This window comes from Pteropus vampyrus, unplaced genomic scaffold (genome assembly GCF_000151845.1).
Source record: "Pteropus vampyrus isolate Shadow unplaced genomic scaffold, Pvam_2.0 Scaffold1390, whole genome shotgun sequence".
NCBI lineage: Eukaryota > Metazoa > Chordata > Mammalia > Chiroptera > Pteropodidae > Pteropus > Pteropus vampyrus.
Window position 1 is genome coordinate 94,752 of NW_011890171.1, and position 19,024 is coordinate 113,775.

Below are 19,024 nucleotides of genomic sequence, written 5' to 3' on the forward strand. Positions count from 1 at the left end.
AGATTGATTCTAAAACTATTAAGGTTCTCAGTTACCTTGCATGCCCAGGGTTACTGCCATAGCTGTTCCACCTTGGAGTGCACCCCGCTCCCCCATCATAGCCACAGCTTTCTTTCACAACTCTGACTTGCAGCCATGAGGCTCTCCTTATCTTTCTACAGCTCAGCTGTGGGCTTTTTGATCATGGTGCTTCATGAGCCTTTATGAAGTTTCTCGTCGGCCTGCTTAGCCCAATTCACAGAACCAAGTGTCACTTGACATGTTTTGTGACATTGTTGACATATCACAGGAAACAAATGGCCTGTATTCAGAGTTAGTATTGAGAAATACCAGAAGAGGTAATTTGATATAGTTGTTTGGTTCAGTGAGAAGATGTGTAGCTTGATTCCAGTTCAGATATCTTCACAAGTGCTCTTTTGGAATTTAGTTCTTGTTTCAGCAGATTAGAGCTTTTTTTTTTTTCAATCTCATGATTTAGTTCAAGATCTTCCTTGGTTAGAAATCAACTTTAGAAGGGGTCGAGAGAGTGGAAACACTTCTCTCAGTTGTTCACCACAGTGTTTATTATAATAGTGATATAGGAAACAACCTCGGTGTTCAAGAGCTAGCTGACATAATAGATTATGGTGCATCCATAAATATGATATTATACAGTCACTGAAAATATTGATGTACCCTTGTGTTTCTTAACTAACAAAAAGATGGTTATAATATATTGTTAAATGAAGAAACCGGTTACCAGATAGAATAATTCCACTTTTGTATATATATTTATTTAAAAATATAGAAGGATTACGAACCAAAATGTTTCAGTGCTTATTTCTTGATAATAGTATTGTTTATATCTCAGTTTTCTCTTTATATTCTTTCCCGAAATTTTTTCTAGTGAATTATTACTCTAATAATGATAAAAAGTAATAAAGTCATTAAGAAGAGGGTGAGAGAGAGTGTAAATAACTTAACTGACAGTCTCTTATGGGCCAGGCCTTGAGCTAGGCGCTTTATGTGTTTAGCCAGTGCAATATTTACAAGAGCCATCCAAAGTAGGCATTGTCTCCATTTCACATGTGGAAAAATTAGTACCTTCCCCAAAGTTATAAAACTAATTACTCACAAAGTCAGTACTTTTTCTCATGTCTGTTGGTACAAAATTTATACTTTCTTCAAACTATCTCGTTGGTGTTCAGTACTTTGGTTGATTATATTATGTTTGGCAAGAACTGGAAAAACCTTCAGTTTAAGGGGTGCTGAACTGTTGCCAACCACTCTTTCAGGGCAAGTGACTTGGTAATGAAGGTGGATGCCCTCCTGTCAGCTCAACCAAAAGGAGATGCAAGAATCGAATATCAGTTTTTTGAAGACAGATACAGGTATAGAAATAATGTTGAATTTGTACATATTCAAAAATAGTAAACTTTTTTTTTTAATGTAGAGGTTGAATGTATTATTTTCAAACTGTTTCTTGTTTTCTTGCATGGCTATTGCTTCACTATATAAAAATAGCACCAGCAAATGCAGTATATTTACAAAATTAAGATAGTATTGTTCATCATCTGACAGTGCAATTAACAAAAACTTTCCTCCACTGACAGTTATCTTCAATGGGAAGATGATTTTGACCCAAATTTGGAGACAGATATAAGCAAGTTACAATATTATATAAGGCTTAAGGTAGCAATGTTATCCTTGAATTATATAATTTTATAACCAGGTTTTACCATTGATAATTTCAGGAATTCTGAATATTATAACTGTAGCTTAGCCTAAAAAATCACAGGGTGTTCAGGAAAAGATGCATATTGTATTTATCTGCAATCATTAGAGCGTTAAGGGACGTTTTCTTCCAGTAGCATTGTTTTAGATATTTTTTCCATTGATACTACTAAAAGTTGCTATTTTAAATCTTCTGTCCACCACTAATTTAAGACAACTGTCCTAGATTAAGTTGTTTCATAGTACTTTATTTGGGGGAGGTTCCATTTTCACTCTTCAATAGATTTTATGTATTTCTCATATGCTCCATCATTCATTAGTTCATGTAGTTCTGAGGGATTACTTAGGTCATCTTGATCACCCAGCCATCTTCATAACAAGAGTTGTTGACGAGTTCTGGATTTTTGCAAGAGCGTCATTAATTTCAGTTACTTCTCCTGATGGAAGAGCATAGAGTTCATTCGCAGCTTTCACACCTTCCAAAGCACCAAACTCATCTTGTTTGTTCAATTTTTACCCATCTTCAGGCAGACTATAGTAAACAATATCTCCCAAAGCTTCCAGTGCAAAATTACTGATTCTCACTGTTCCGAGGAACAGGTAGGGATAACCAACTGGTTCTCAGGATGTAAATTCACAGAGGAACAGGTAGGGATAACAACCATTTTTTGTTGTTATCCCTACCTGTTCTTCTGTGAATTTACATCCTGAGAACCAGTTGGGGCCGTTGTGCAGCAACCTGCAGGCCCTCAGCCTCCAAAGCCCAGGTAGGCACTGAAGTGGCATGCACCTTGCACCTGCACCCCACATGCTCCACACTGCTTGCAGTGCCATCTTGAATATTAAACTCTTGAGGTTGCCTTTACCTCAGATCCTTTATTTTTTCTTATAAAGTGTGTAAGTTCTCATATGAATGGAAAATTCAGTGTGCAGTTTTCATATACATATTAAGATGTAAAATTCATATACAGATCTCAGTTATATAAAATTTGATATTTATTTGTAAATACATGTGAAGTAGTTTTGAATGTACTCTTTTAGAAAACAGAAAGCATTTAATGAAGTTGATCAGTTGTAATTTTTTGATACTCAAGACTAAGCACAGTTTGTTAGAGCACTTGTTTTGTCATCTTTTATTGAAAACTGTCTTCAATAAAATAAAAATAAGTTTAGCATTATGAGGAAGTCCTTGCCTTTTGTTTTTCAGTTTTTTATTTTGAAAAGTTTCAAGCCTAGAGAATATGTTTAACCTAGATTCACCAGTTCTTAACAAATGCTACTTTTACGTCATCTGTGTGTATGTATGTATGTGTTTATAGTACATATAATGTATATAGTACATATAATTACTTAGTACATATGATATACATGCACACACATATTTTCTGAACTATATTGAAACTACATTGCAGACATTATTACACATCGTATCTAAATTCTTCAGTATATTATCTCCTGAGTACTAGGAGTTTTCTCCACAGTACTTATTAGCATACCTCAGCAATTTAACTTTGATACAGTAATATTAAATACTACATAGTCCATATGCGAATTTCCTCAATGCCCTAGTAATGACCTTTTACAACTCTTTTGTTATTTTATTTTGGTCTAGATCACAAATTGTGGTTAGTCGTTATATCTCTTTAGTCTCCTTTAATGTAGACAGTCCCTGATTTCTTTTCTTTCTTTTCTTTCTTTTCCTTCTTCCTTTCTTGTCTTTCATGACATTTACTTTTTTTAGCGCAGGCCAGTTGTCTTATGGAATGTTTCACAGTTTGAGTTGTTTCCTCGTGATTAGATATAATATTAACTTGTCTCTAGGAGGAACCCTGCAGTTGGCATATGTAGCCCTTGCCTTACCTGGCAGGTATACATCCGTATCGTGCCTTAGGCTCACCAGGGAAGCTTGAGATAGAAGCCTGTATTGTGCTCCTCTGTGATTCTGATTTAATTAGTCTGCAGTAGGTTGGACTTTGGTTTAGTTGATCTATATTTTCTCACACCAATCCTTGTGGAGATCAAATTTGAATAGACTGACAATTCCAGGCTAGAATGGAACCTCTCTCTTTTCTCACTGACTGTGTCTCCTAATTTCTTATGTTGCCAGTGAGTGAGAATTCTGTGGCTCCTTGCTAATAACCCTAATTGGATTTTGCCAATTAGTGCTCATCTTTTCATTGCTCTATATACTTTCAGGAAGTAACTCATTGTATAGTTACTGTTGCCGGAAACATTTTCCTAACTGATCTGATATCGTGTTCACTTTTCATAGCCAAGATAGTGAATCCTGAGCAAGAACACTTTCCTTTCTAGAGCATCATTTTCTCTGTGAGTCTTATTATTATAATTGAAATACCCTAATTACACATTCTACTATGGTACAAATTATAATTAGAGAAATTCGTATTGGGGTTGTGTTAGTTGAGTGTTTCATTTAAATCAGAAGTTTCTTATTTTTGCAACAAAAAAGTCTGAATTATTGGCTATGTGTACCCTTGTCCTAAAAGTGTGGTCCCTGGAATAATAGTGGGGTATTGTCTGGGAGATTGTTGGAAATGCCATCTCTGGCTCCAACCCAGACTTCTCAAATCAGCATCTCCATGGTAATGAGGTCCCCTGGGTGGTTCTTGTCTACAAACACTGTATTTTTTTTTTCACATTTGCTCTACTCATCTCACAAAAATGTGTATGAGCCCCAAATTTTATTCCTTTGTCTGTCTCTTTTGGCCTTACTCTGGTCTTTCTCTGACCAATGCAGTGGGTATATTTAAACACATTGTTAGTTTATATTGTTCTCCGTTTCTTCACCAATATTTCTCTTTTCTGTTTTTGTCTTGCCCTCTTTTTTTGTCATAGATGTTGGGGTTGGTTAAAAGACCTCACAGAGTCAGTTTCTGGGTATACCTGTTACAGATCACCTAGACCACTGGCTTAGAACATGAATGTGTCAAACAAAATGCTCCCCCAAAGTGCCAGGGTCTCTTGGCGAGCCTGACTCAGCTATCCTCTAGAGGACTGTTTGGGGACTCCATTTCTTGTTCCCTTTGTGATACTCTGTATGATACTATTCTCTAATGAGCTTTTCCTTCTAGAATTTTAGAGTCACACAGAGATCCAAATTATCCGAGGGCAGTAGCTCTCTTGTTTTCACTTAGAGAGTTTGTTAAAATGCAGATTGCTGGGCCTATCCCCCAAGTTTCTGATTCAGTGGTTTGGGTTGGGGACTGACAATTTGTTTTGACAGATTTCCAGGTGAGGCTGATGCTGCTGGTCTGAAGTCACACTTTAAGAACAGATCTATCAGAGTAAAAAATTTTGCTGTATTGCAATAATTATTGGTAACTGGAATGTTAACAATTCCAGTTACCAATAATTATTGCAATACAGCAAATCTGAGAGCGGCTGCTGCAGTGCAGTCATAAAGTTATCCTGCCGGTTATTTCCAAAGCAATTAAGATTTGAAATAACCTTTACCACCATTTAAACTATAGTTACCCAATTTTGTTTAGTTACATTCTGTTTTGTACTTTTGTTTTCGCCCCACTGGGGATGAAATTTTCTTGCATAAAAGTAGTGGTTATCATCAAAACTATGTTAAAGTGTTGTTCAGAAGAAAGATAAACATTGATATAAGCAATTAATGTTTTTGGAAATTAAATGTATTTTAAATCCTTTAAAGTGTATTCCTTTTAAAAATATATCAGAGGCTCTTGCTCCTCTTGAGTCACCTAAGTCAGTGTGTCTTTAAAAGGAGGCTCTGCAGCTGGAAACGACATATGAGAAAATGCACGCTCTCCCCAGAAATACTGGAAGTACAAGCTCAAACCTAACCAGCTGTTGTGTTTCATTTGTTGATAACAGACAAAATAGGTGTAACTTAATACTGACAAAATGTGGTAAAGTTCATTTCTTGGCCTTGTAAATTTGTTCAGTTCTTCTGGAAACGTGGTTGACAGTATGTATAGCCACAAAAGATATTTGTATCCCGTGACTCAGTAATCTCATATCTAGGACTTCATTGACTCTAAAGAAATTTCCAAGGATGAAAAAAGCTGTATATACAAAGTTATTTTACTGGTTGAAAGCCATCTAAATGTCCAGCAATAAGTAAACTATGACAGATTTACTTGGTAAAATAGATAATTACTTCTTATTCAGGATATTTGAGGTGTAACAACATGGAAAATCTTTAGGATAAACTGGTGGGGGAAGGAGGGAAATTGAATATTCTGTAGGTACAGCTGGTCTTTATACAGACATTTAAGGAGTACATAGTATATGCCACAAAGTGGTTCAATTGGATGATGAGATGTTATGATTATTAATTATCTTTTTCTCTCTTTTGTAAGTTTTCTGTAATGTTCTTAAATTCCTTTTATTATGTTAAAAAATCATTTTAATTTTTTCTCTCATACCCTTCTTGCCAAGAAATAAAAATTTGTATAATATTCTATAATTGTCAAAAACAAACACCAGAAGTTTTTAGCAGTTTTTGGCTAAATACAATTTCAGGTTGGTTCTCTTAATATACATCTTTCAGTCCATTTCCAATGAATCTGAGTCATTAGAGGGTTTTGTCAACTCTGAGGTAGACATAATCACATAGTTGACTATAATGTAGCCATATTGTTCTAGACCTAAAGTTTTTCTTTTTGAAATGCTAAGAGGGCTGATAGGTCATGCTAGACACCCTACCCTTGCAAAAAAATTAACTTTGTTTCCTGTTTTCCTCCAGTTAATGTTTTATCTTTTGATCTCTGTAGTGCAATTAAACTGAGGCCAAAAGAAGGGGAGCCGTACTTTGATGTCGTGGCTGTCATTGACCCCGTCACTAGAGAATCACAGAGACTTGCTCCATTGCTCTTGGTAGGGACAGCTGCAGAGGCAGTTATCATTTCTATCTGAACTGGTCACATGCCTTGTGATTCTCTGAGAGCATCATTGTTTCCTTAGTTGTCTTCAAAGGGCACTGGAAAATGCTACAGGGCATCTTGGGCGAGCAAATGTCTTCATTAAAGATTGGTAGTGACTCTGAAAATAGCTTCATAACCTTAGTTGGTACAGCTTTGGTTGGGTAGTTCATGTAATTAAGGAAAAAAATTATCTTTATTTAGAGGAAAATGTCTGAATAAAATTGATTTATACCATATTTTAATTTATAATGGTAGAGTTAAAAAGTTAAAAGAATTTTGCTTTATCATTTTCCTCTTTCATAACTAGCATTTCTTTGGTAATATGTCTTTTAGATATGTATAATATTTTTCAATCTTAAAGTTAAAAGAGCTCTGCCTAAAACACAGACGCCACAACTTTTTTTTTCAGTTGTATTTTTTTAAGGACAAAGTTTTAATGTATTATAATCAACTGACCTTTTTGTGGATATTTTTATATATTTTTTTCATATTATAGTATATGTAAGCTGCACTGATGAATCTTTAAAATTTTCCTTGTATAGACAGCTATTCATTATCTGTTGCTTCACACATGTGGGGAGCAATGATTTGCATAGCTTACTTTCCATGTTTTTGGCCAAATGATGTGTATTTATGATTTAGATTGTTCATTAGAGTTGTGATTTCTAGAAATTTCTCCAGTGCAGACTTTATGGCAGTTATTATCTCTGTATGTTTTTTGAGATAGTAGGAAATGTTCTCTCTCTCAACTCAGTATCAAGTAATAAATTTCTGAAGAGAAAATGTAAATATTTTGTCTCAAATATCATTTTCTGTATAGGAAAAATTTTTATATTTTGTCCTCTGGTTTGCTCTTTTAGGTTTTAACTCAGCTGATCAACATGAATCTAAGAGTATTTATGAATTGCCAATCTAAACTTTCAGACATGCCTTTAAAAAGGTAAAAAATGTGGGGAAAGCGGGGAGGTCGATGGGGTAAAAGGGGTCAAATATGTGGTGACAGAAAGAAATCTAACTATGAGCGGTGAACGTACAATGCAGTATATATATGACTTACTGTTAAATTATACACTTGAAACTCACTGGATTTCATTAACCAATGTCACCATTTAAAAAAAAAAAGGTAAAACAAGTTGAAGAAATAAGCAGTTGAAAAAGCAGTATTAAATCAGAAAGCTGATATTTAATGTTAAGGATCAAATGAATTTGAAAAGATTATTTACTGAATGTTTAGTTTTGCAAAATTTCTGCTCTAATCAGAAGTTCTAATAACCTAACATGGGCATGGGAGTATTTAGGTAGCATTGACTCAAGATCCTTGCTTTTCTTTCTTTTGGGGGTGTCAGAATTATATAGTTCTCTAATTTTAGAACATTTGGGTCAGTGTAGCTATTAAATTTACCTAGTTTGTTAAAATATGCTGTGGTGAGGAAAGGCACTTGTCTGTACTTTTTCATCTTAGAAGAAGAAGAGTTATTTCAAGTTGCAGCATGTATGCCGGAGGGAGCTTGCTGAGGGTTATTCCCATGTACCTTGAAAAGGAGGGCAGCCTTAGCGGAATACCTTCTGAGGTTCGGAATGGTCATTTATGAAAAACATTACATAAAAAGCAGCTAATCGCAGCAGCATAGCACATGTTGGGGCTATGGGAAATTCCTAATTTATAAATGTGCTGTGTTCTATAGGTTAGATTCTAAATGAATTGAAACAGTGTTTAAAAGTGACAAAAAGGTTCATTCCCAGCTTCCACCAGTTTCCCTGTACAGGAGAAATGTGAGTTTTTCTCACTGAAGGGAGGTGAGCTCTCAGGAAATGCTTGCAACCCCAACAGCCGCCACATGCAACAGTGCAGGAAGGAATGACCTCCTTCTCAGTCCTATCCCTCTTGCTCTTCTCTTGCATCTGTAACAATTACAGGAGGTTTAATTAAGTCGAGACATGGTTTTGGAAACACTTCCCAATTTGAAAGGATACTCTTCCAAATCTTGTTTGTTGTGAGCCGGTTTTTTACCTGTATGAATACCTGTAATCTCGACTACGGTTGTATTTTTAAAAACTAACATTTTTTTTTTTTTAATTTCAGCTTTTACCGTTATGTCTTAGAACCAGAGATTTCTTTCACTTCAGACAATAGCTTTGCTAAGGGTCCAATAGCAAAATTTTTGGATATGCCACAATCTCCTCTGTTCACTCTGAATTTGAACACACCTGAGAGTTGGATGATAGAGTCTGTCAGAACACCATATGATCTGGATAATATTTATTTAGAAGAGGTAAGAATATCATTGCTTCCAAGTGTCTAATCATGTGTAAAACCTATTTAAGATGTAGTAGTGATGTTAGTCTCCGACCGAACAGACTGGATCCCAGTGTAGACAGGCCTTTGTGACATCAATGTTCAGGCACAATTGTATTTTTAAAAAATAATTGCTTCATTGAGATCTAATTCACATACCACAAAAGTTACCCATTTAAAATATACAGTTCAGTAGTTTTAATATATTATGTAGCCGTCATCACTATCTCATTTTAGAATATTTCCATCACCCCAAAAGAAACTCCATACCCATTAGCAGTCACTCCCCATTCCTTCTGGCCACCACTAATATACTTTCTGTGTCTATGGATTTGTCTTTTCTGACGTTTTATCTAAATATAATCGTGTATTTTTATGACTGCCGTCTTTCACTTAATTATTTTCAAGATTCATTCATGTTGTAGCATATATTAGTACTTAATTCTATTTTATTGCCAGCTCATACTCTGTTGTATAGCTATACCATATTTAATTTATCCATTCATTAATAGACATTTGAGTTATTTCTACTTTTGGCTGTTAATGAATATTGCTACTGTGAGCATTCATTTACAGATTTTTGTAGATGTGCTTTTATTTCTCTTGGGTATTATATATACTTAGGAGCAGAATTCCTAGATCATATGGTAATTCTATGTTTGACCCTTTAAGGGATTGCCGAGCTATTTTCCAAGGTAACTACCGTTTTCTGTTTGCTCTAATGACTAATGACATTAAGCATTTCTTCATGCGTTTATTGGCCATCTGTATACTGTCTTTGGAGAAATGTCTAGTCAAATCTTTTGCCTATTTTTAAAATTTGTTTTTCTTTTCATTAAATTTTAAGAGTTCTTTATATATTCTGGATACAAGTCCCTTATCAAATATATTATTTGCAAGTAATTTCCTTCAAAGATTGTCTTTTCACTTTCTGGATAATGTCCTTTAAAGCACAAACATTTCAAATCTGATGAATTCTAATTTACCTGTTTTGTTTGTTTGTTTGTTTTGCATGTGCTTTCGGGGTTCTACTTAAGAAACCATTATTTAATTTCAAGTCCCAAAGATATGCTCCTGTGTTTTCTTCTAAGACTTTCAAAGTTTTAAACTCTTATATTTAGGTCTTTGTTTTGTTTTGAGTTAATTTTTGTATATGACATGAAGTAGGGGTCCAGCTTTATTCTTTGAGTGGATATCCAGTTGTCCCACCCAGCACCATTTTTTGAAAAGACTGTTCTTTCCCCATTGAATGGTCTCAGCACCTTTGGTGAAGATCGATCAACCCTAAATGTGAAGGTTTCATTCTAAACTGTCAGTTCTATTTCATTGATCTGTGTTCCTATCCTTAGGCCAGTGCCACACTGTCTTCTTTTTTGTAGCTTTGTAGTGAGTTTTGAAATTTGTATGTGTGAGTTTTCTAAGTTTGTTTTTCTTTTTAAAGATTGTTTTGGCTGTTCTGGGTTCTTTGCATTTTGGAATCAGCTTGTTAATATCTGCAGAAAAGGCTGCTGGGATTTGATGGCGATTGCATTAAATCCCTAGATCAATTTGGAGAGCTGCCATCTTAATAGTGTTCTGACCCATGAATATGCAATGTTTTTCCATTTATTTAGATCTTTAATTTCATTCAGCAGTGATTTGTAGTTCTTAGTGTACAAGCCTGTATAAGAGCATTTTGTCTGCAAATAGAGGGAGTTTTATTTCGTTCTTTCCAAACTAGATATCTTTTATTTTATTTTCTTACCTAATTGGGAAATTTAAAAGTTACTAATTCAGTCTTTTGCTACAGGTCTATTTAGATTTTCTGTTTCATCTTAAATCAGTTTCTGGAGTTTTTGTATCTTAGGAATTTTTCCTTTCTATCTAAATTATCTCATTTGTTGGCAAACATTTATTTACAGCACTTTTTAATGGTCTTTTTAATTTAAGTTTATTAGTGATGTCTTCTTTTTCCTTGCTGATTTCAGTAAGTTGGCTCTTTTCTCTTTTTTTTCCTTGTCAGTCTACCTAAAAGTTTGTCAATTGGTTACTATTTTTGAAAAACCATCTTTTGACTTTATTGATTTTTTTCTTTATTTTTTTTCTCTATTTCATTTATTTACATATAACTGTATTTTGAGTCATTAAGGTAAATGGTCTTTTTCCCCTAATCTATTTGCAAAGATAGAGAGCTCACAAGTATAATTTCATTGACGTCTCTTCATCGCTCTCACTCTCTATACCTAGCTCAGAGTGTATTAGCAAAAGAATGAAAAGACATGGCCTTCACTTCAAGGAGCTTAAAGCTTCTCAGAGCTTCCTTCTTTTTACAGACATTTGTCTCTGTGTCTACCTTAAATGTCTCCTGCTACAGTTGAAGCCTGTTCTGTCTTTTTGGCAACTGAGAAACCAGGAACTTAAAAATAGTTACCAAAGGATCTCTCAGCCTTCTTTTCATTAGGTTAAATAACTCTAAGTTCTTTAAGAAGATTCCCGTAGGTACTAAGTTAGGAGGGAGTGTGTGCATATACAAAGTTGCCTATTCCCCACCCTAATCCTATCCACCATATTTTTAAGGAAATACAGTCTTTGCCCTTGAAGAACTAACTTTTGTTGAAGAGGTTATGAAATGGCCACAACAAGCAGTAAAGAACAGTGCAAGAGAGTACAGAATCAGATACAAAGCAGTGTTTCTTCTATATCTTCAGAGCTTTTGGCTGCTCTTTTTTAGGCTTCCTCCAGTTTTTCTGCATTCCACTGCATATACAGAGCCCAAAACTTGGTAAGCAGATGGAGGGTACCTCTTAGGTCTTATTATACTTTTGGAAGCTAGCATTGCAGTAACATATTAAGCTCCAAGTAGTGTATTATTAGCATTAGCTAGAGTTACAAAGCCAAGTCGGAACTAGCCTGGGATAGAAATTCATTAATTAGCTAAATACAAGCTCCCCCAAGACATTGCAGTTATATCATATTTGCTGCAAGGAATTGGTAATAATTTAGGCAGCTGGTGTAGAGCATGAATGGTTTTATGCCATTATGAAGGCAGTAAGTACATTTTGGACATTTGCACCTAGAACAGCAGTGTTTTCAGCTATGTTCTAAAGGCCAAGATGAATTTGCATTTATCTCTGATGTTTCTTGGATCTTTCTCTTTGTCTCTCTGTTATCTCATGGAAATTAATCCTTGTAGGATTGTCTTTTCTATCTTCTTCTTTGTTTAGCTTTTTAGCTTTAGTCATTCTTTTGGCGGTTTTTTTTTTTTTTAATACTTTTCCTGATACTACCTTCTTAGAGTCTTCTCATCTGTACTTTTGGAATAACCTCCATATTGTTTTTTCTGTGTCCTTTTTTCCTGACTCTCTTTTCAACCCATCTGAATTTTTAAAATTGTATACATTTGTTAACCACCAGCACAATCAAGATGTAGAGCACTTTCATCACCCGCAAAGTTCTCTTTGCCCCTTTGCAAGCGTTGTCCTCCCACTTGTGACCCCAGGCAACTGCTGATTTTTTTTTTTTTTTTTTTGTCACTATAGTTTTGCTTTTTTTGAATTTCTTATAAACATGGTTATATGGTATGTAGCCCTTTATGTCTGGCTTCATTCACTTTGCATAATCCATATTGTTGTATGTAGTGTGTTTCTTTTTATTGCTGAGTGGTCCTCAAGTCATTTAATTGTGATATTGCAGGTGGACAGTATAGTGGCTGCTGAATATGAGTTGGAGTACCTCTTACTAGAAGGTCACTGCTATGACATTACCACAGGTCAGCCCCCACGAGGACTGCAGTTTACATTAGGAACTTCAGCCAACCCAGTCATCGTGGATACCATTGTTATGGCCAATCTGGTAAATAATCAATACATCAGATGATGATACTGAGTCATTTTAATTTGGGCACTACAATTTTTGATGGAGCACTTAGCATTCTGAACATGAGTAAGATTAAAATTCATGATTGACTGAATTTGGTCAGTATAAAAAGTTTAACTTATAGATTGTAATTACATGTCACCTTAAAAAAAGAGTTAGAATTTTCTGCTCTGAACCAAAGTGGCCCATGAAAATGCATTGCTTATGAGCTGACAGTTGTAGTTTTGTACCTTACTCATACATCACACATTGATTCTTCAGTGAAGTACAGCTTAAAGGGCCGGCTTCTTGGCTTGACTGGCCTGTATTTTGTTATTGTTTCTAATGTGTAGATTTTTTTTAAGACTTGCACTAAATTGTTAACTATCTTATTTAAAATATAGGTGACTGATATGTCAGAAAAAGAAATAACTATCCCTCTAAAACACATTTTATGTTTCAAAGAGAACTAAAATTTGTCTTTTCTTCTTGTCCTAGGGTTACTTTCAGTTAAAGGCCAACCCAGGAGCTTGGATTCTCAGACTAAGGAAGGGACGTTCTGAAGATATTTATAGGATCTACAGGTAAGATTAAGTGATGCATTTTTTTTTTTTCAGATCATTTTGCTCTAAAAATCAGCTCAAATTGAATACTACACTGGCAGTTAGCAAGGGAATAAGAATTTAATTTGTAATTGTATGTGAAATGAAATAATGCTTTTCCAGGAAATTAAATGAAACATGGAAGCATTGTCAGGGTATAATTAGACAATAAGCAATAAATGAAAAGTTTCACTTTTCATTCATTCCTTTCTGCTACCAGTATCACAGAATCAAATCATCTGTCACTTGATGAAAACCATAGGCAGATGAGAAATTGAGTCATTTCAAGAAAGGAGAAAGGAATTGAAGAATGGTCCGACTTTTCTACCCAGACAGTATATTTCTCAACCCTGAGTGAGTTGCAGGCTCACAGTACACATGCTTCAGCCATGAAACCTTGGTGCTCACACTGGCCCTTCCTGGCCATAGTGGGATGGAAGCATTCCCAAAGCACTTCATCAGAAGCCGGGCTTTTGGTTTAAGGTTTGCTTTGAATGACTATAAGTTTAAAAACTATATACTGCCTTTTAAAAAGGTGTGGTCTAAATTCTGCTTAACACTGTTTAAATTAGTTTTAAGCTATGTGAAAAGACTTCGTGTCAATTTATTTAGGGAATTATTTCCATTAGAGTTTGTTTAAACACCTTCTTATTATATTCTCATATTAGCTCCCATAGGGTCTTACCTGACATGTGAAAGAAGTGTGAATTCTTGCATATTTCTTACCCAGGAAATAGAAGACTCTTGTATTATAACAGTATCTGCATTGCAAATAGTAGATTTGCCTCCAAATGATGTTTTTCTCAAAGAGGGTTTTATAGAGTTTTAATCTGTCATAAGTTTATCTGTCGCCCTCTAAACCTTGTTGCTTCTATGTGCCCTTTCCCTGGCCATTCTTCCCTGTCCCTGGTGGTCTGGTATTCCCCTCTCCTGTGCTTCCCGTTGGATGTTCCTAGCCTTTGGAGTGTCTCTTGCTCCCCCATCAGAATCTTACCTTTGCCTGAGAACTGCTCTCTGTGAAATGACATTGAATCCAGTGAATTCATATTTTATCATGGCTTTCTGCAATTAACACTGTGTTAATTAGTGGCTGGAAATTTTAGGCCTTATAGTTGATTAGTAGGGAAATATTTTTCCTCCTCTGCCCCATCTGCCTGCAGATAAAGCTTGTTATAGCTCTTCTTCCAGAGTATAGATACTAGATTGAGTTCAGTGCCTAGACTTGGCTGATGGAGTGCCTCCAGGCAGAAGGATACCTTTATGAAACTCTGAAGTAGGGCCACATGCATTGCTGCTTGCCATTAAAGAACAGAAGGGATGTGTTTCCAGAGATTATGCAGAGTAGCCCATGTCTCGGGCACTCTTTTATTGAAGGTGCTCGGCTTGGCTCAGACCTCGTAAATACAGATGGCAGATAAGTGCTCGCCAGCACTAGGAACCTCTCACTTGATGGAAGGCAATTTAAGGGAGACACGAAGGAAGTCTGGGCTGTGACCGATTGGAATGCTCAATGTTTAAAGGGTAGAGATTTTGACAAGTGCTTCTGTATAGCTCGAAGGGGCTTCCTACAGGTTGTGATAAAATAATTTGTTCTGAAAAACTTCTTTATGATAAAATGATAGAAAAATGTGGTGGATTGATGTCAGATCATTTATTGCATTTTGAGAATTATAATTTGTAATATCCATATCTCTCCCTTTCTTTTCTCTCTAAGCCATGATGGTACAGATTCTCCACCTGATGCTGATGAAGTTGTTGTTGTACTCAATAACTTCAAGAGCAAAATTATTAAAGTGAAGGTGAGTTTGGTATATGAAGGCAGCCCTCTTTTATAGCTAATAAAAATAGCAGTATTCTGTTACTCGTAGCTGTTATCTAAAAATATGTATCTTGAAACTATGTGAGTTGATGAATGTGTTAACTCAAATAACAATGCTGTTATCATAATTATATTTCACAATATATGTGTATACGAAATTATCGCATTGTATACCTTAAATTTATACAATGTTATTTGTCAATTATTTCTTAGTAAAGCTGGAGTGGAGGGAAGAAACCAGTTCAAGACTTTAATTCACCTTTGGAATTTTTCTATAGGGTTTATAGGAATGCTGCTTTAAATGTGCAATGTCTTTTGTAAATAATGGCTTTCTTCAGCTGAGAGAGTTGGATTCTTAATTATTCATCTTTTGGATAATCTCAATGAGCAATACAAGTCTCTTTTTAGATGAAATGTTTTCATAGATATGTTGCTTCTATAGCCACAATTCACAGTATTATTAATGATTTTATTCTCAGAAAATTGGGGAGAATGCCAATGAAAATTTCAACAATAGTAATAAATGGTAGCCCTATTTAATTTCTTCTCACTTCTAATTCCTATTCTCAGAATTTTAAATTTCTTAGTATCTTAAATTCAAGTAAAAGATATTACAGAGTAAATACAGGCATACCTTGTTTTATTGCACTTCTCTTTATTGTGCTTCACAGACGTTGCATTTTTTACAAATTGAAGCAAGACCCTCTCCATCAGAAAAAAGATTACAACTAGCTTTATTGAGCTACTCGCTTTATTGTGGTGGTCAGGAAATGAACTCACGATATCTTTGACGTATGCCTGTAATCCTTATACACAGTAAAATCTAAAGCAGGTCATATGGTTGAACAGAAAAATGATCCTTGCACTGTAGAAAAATTCAACCTGTCTTTGTACTAGTAAATCCTGAAAAAACGCTTTGACATTAAATGGCTCCTTCCTGACAGAACTCATGTAGGCTACAGTTTTTACCTAGAACTAGTTGTTAGCTTGGTGAATGGTACTTTGTTTTTACTCAAACTATAGTTCTTACACTGTTGTATTTGAGGTTGTTTGCCTATTATTCAAACTCAAAACAGTTATTGTTAATTAAAAGAGGTTACTGTCTTCTCACTTAAGGTTTTGTGTGATATGATGAAGATACATTTGTTGACTACGTCTAGCCTCTGAGTGGGTTGTACCTGCTTGTGAGAGAATTAATTCCTTGTCATTGGCAGTGCTCACAATGTGCATCCAGTGAAAATCAGTTTATTGCCTGTTAAACCCAATAGGAGGAATAAGATCAATCACATGTGATTGCAGGTTCAGAAGAAAGCAGACATGGTGAATGAAGACTTGCTGAGTGATGGAACTAATGAGAACGAATCTGGATTTTGGGACTCCTTCAAATGGTAAATCAGCATTATTTAAAAAGTAATGTTTTTTAAGGAAAGTTAGGATATAAGCACCATCCTTCCCTTCTTCTGAGTATAATAATCCTGTCTTGGGCCTTTCAGATTCTGCTTTGTACAGCCAAAAAATTGCACGTGTATTTAGCATAGTTGAGTATTTTCCACTAACTGACTAAAAGAAGTTAATGCCATCTCAGTGTAAAGCTATTTCTGTCCCTTATTTCTTGACTCTTGTTGGGTTGTGCCTGCCCTTTAGAGGGCTGACTGATAATTGCTCAGTTTACTTTCCATTATATTGAGTGCATTCTGTGGAATAGCCTGTTTTCCATCTATTCCTGAAGCCATGTGGTGCCTTGTAGGAAGTATCCTTTCATATCCTGCGAGATGGTTTTGTCTTGTGCTCTCTCCGTGGGTTTGAGGGGATGCCTCCTTCCTGCTCCCTCTGCACCACCTTCTAGGGAAGAAATAGGGATGGGAAAACACCGTCTCTTTACCTATCCCCTTAAAGGACTGTGTCTCTACCAGCATTTCACGTGTGCTTAGTTTTACCTTTATTATTATAGGGGCTTCACAGGAGGACAGAAGACTGAGGAAGTGAAACAAGATAAGGATGACATAATTAATATTTTCTCTGTTGCATCTGGTCATCTCTATGAAAGATTTCTTCGGTTAGTCACATTGATTATTTCAGTATATATGAATGAATTTCTTACAGTATGCTTAGAGAGTAAATGTTTTATGGGATTCTGCTATCATTCTGTGTATTTGAAGCACTCTGAGAGTTGTGAATAGATTACCATATATAATTGTATTTGTTTTGATCTGGCCAACAGCATGAAGTCAAGCTATATAATAAATGCATCTGTGTGGATATTACAAGGCTATAAATTTTAATATCAGTGTGTGCACATTATAAATAGTGGTATTTAATTGGCCACCAAGTATTGCTTAAACCATAAATTAGGAGGTTACCGTAGAGAATAGAAGTGGAACAGGGCCCTACATCTGCCTTCTAAAGAGTCATAGGATCTAGAGCCAGCGGGGATTTTAGTTCTCACATAAGAACACCTCTGTGTTTTATGGACAGACTGAGACTCAGACGGTGAAGGGACTGTCCTGACATCACACAGCCAGAGCCAAGGAGAGGCCACAGGCTAGGGCTGGATGACTTAGTGGTCACCAGGGGAAGGCCCTCAGGAGCGCATCGTGGTCAGTGATCAGGAAGGTGCCTTTGCCTGAGAGTGACTTTCCTAATGCCAGGGTTCTTGTTACTTTTAATTTTCTACCATAAATCTAGTATAGCAAATAATCAAAATCTCATTTTACTCATGTTTTAGGCCTCCTATTTCCATGAAACAATATCTGACCTAAAATATTAATGTCAGATGTCAGTAACAACTGAATTTAATTAAATTTCTTGACTCAAAATATGTTTTTGTTTGTTTTCAAAGTGGGGAATCCTGAAACTATTTGCCATCCCCTTACCACTCCCTGCTCTTCTCCAGTACAGGCTGTGGGAGACAAGGCAGTTACACAGAGCTGCTGTGGCCTTTACGGATTTTCTTTTCAGAGTGGTGTAATTAGTTAACCACAACCTCATTATTCATTTTTATCATAATTAATATATTAATTCATGAAGCAGTTTATTTAAACATGTAATGTAATTAAATATTTGCCTTTATCAGCGAGATATATTTTTATAGGTGAGAAATACTCTTTCTCAGTGATAACTTTGTAAGAAGGAGTAAGTATAATTATCCATTAGTAATTTTCCATGACTAAGAGTCTGTCTTTGCCTGATTGAGTTCTGCTGCGAAGAACATTTAGTGGTCTTATTTGCTGTGCTTGATTTTGTCGAGATTAAAAAGCATTGGAAGATTATTAATATTTGCTTTTCTTTGACAGCATAATGATGTTATCAGTACTGAAGAATACCAAGACTCCTGTAAAATTCTGGTTCTTGAAGAATTATTTGTCTCCCACGTTTAAGGTTTGTTCCTCGGGGAAAAGGAAAGCATTCTTATTAAGGAGATATGTGCAGTATAATCTACTTTCTACTACTTCTGTGTTATCTGTAAAATTTTTAAAATTTCCTTTTATTAAGTTACCCTGATTCAGTTGCATATTTCTGTCTTGATGACTCTTCCAAATTGGTGTATTTTGGAGGAGCAGTTGTTATAAAACCGAACCCAAAGTTATATCCTGTTTGAAGCTTAGATAACATAGGAGGAGAGTCCATATCTTTTACTTTGATGGAATAACATTCTCTTCCTCTGAGTGTGTATGTCCTAGCTTATTTAGAAAGCACGGTGCTGGTTTCTAGTGAGTAGGATAATTCTATCATGACCAACTACCCAGTGCTCTATAGAAGTAATGCTTCATCTATACAAAACAACACACTTGGAAAGTTTTCTGCTTTATTTATATCAGTTAGTATTTGTTATCCAAACTGATTTGTT

The 19,024-nt window shown here is 35.4% G+C and overlaps 1 protein-coding gene across 5 annotated transcripts in view; it reads left to right on the plus strand.

Annotated features, from left to right (window-relative positions):
* UGGT1 (UDP-glucose glycoprotein glucosyltransferase 1) overlaps positions 1-19,024 on the plus strand; it is a 117,841-nt gene that overhangs the window by 74,104 nt on the left and 24,713 nt on the right. For all 5 annotated transcript variants that reach the window (XM_023526609.1, XM_023526610.1, XM_023526611.1 and 2 more), the window contains exons 26-35: positions 1,275-1,370; positions 6,477-6,579; positions 7,487-7,566; positions 8,710-8,899; positions 12,595-12,753; positions 13,255-13,340; positions 15,073-15,157; positions 16,477-16,565; positions 17,129-17,233; positions 18,471-18,555. In XM_023526609.1, the coding sequence (XP_023382377.1) occupies positions 1,275-1,370; positions 6,477-6,579; positions 7,487-7,566; positions 8,710-8,899; positions 12,595-12,753; positions 13,255-13,340; positions 15,073-15,157; positions 16,477-16,565; positions 17,129-17,233; positions 18,471-18,555 (1,078 nt within the window). The remainder of the gene's footprint in view (positions 1-1,274; positions 1,371-6,476; positions 6,580-7,486; positions 7,567-8,709; positions 8,900-12,594; positions 12,754-13,254; positions 13,341-15,072; positions 15,158-16,476; positions 16,566-17,128; positions 17,234-18,470; positions 18,556-19,024) is intronic.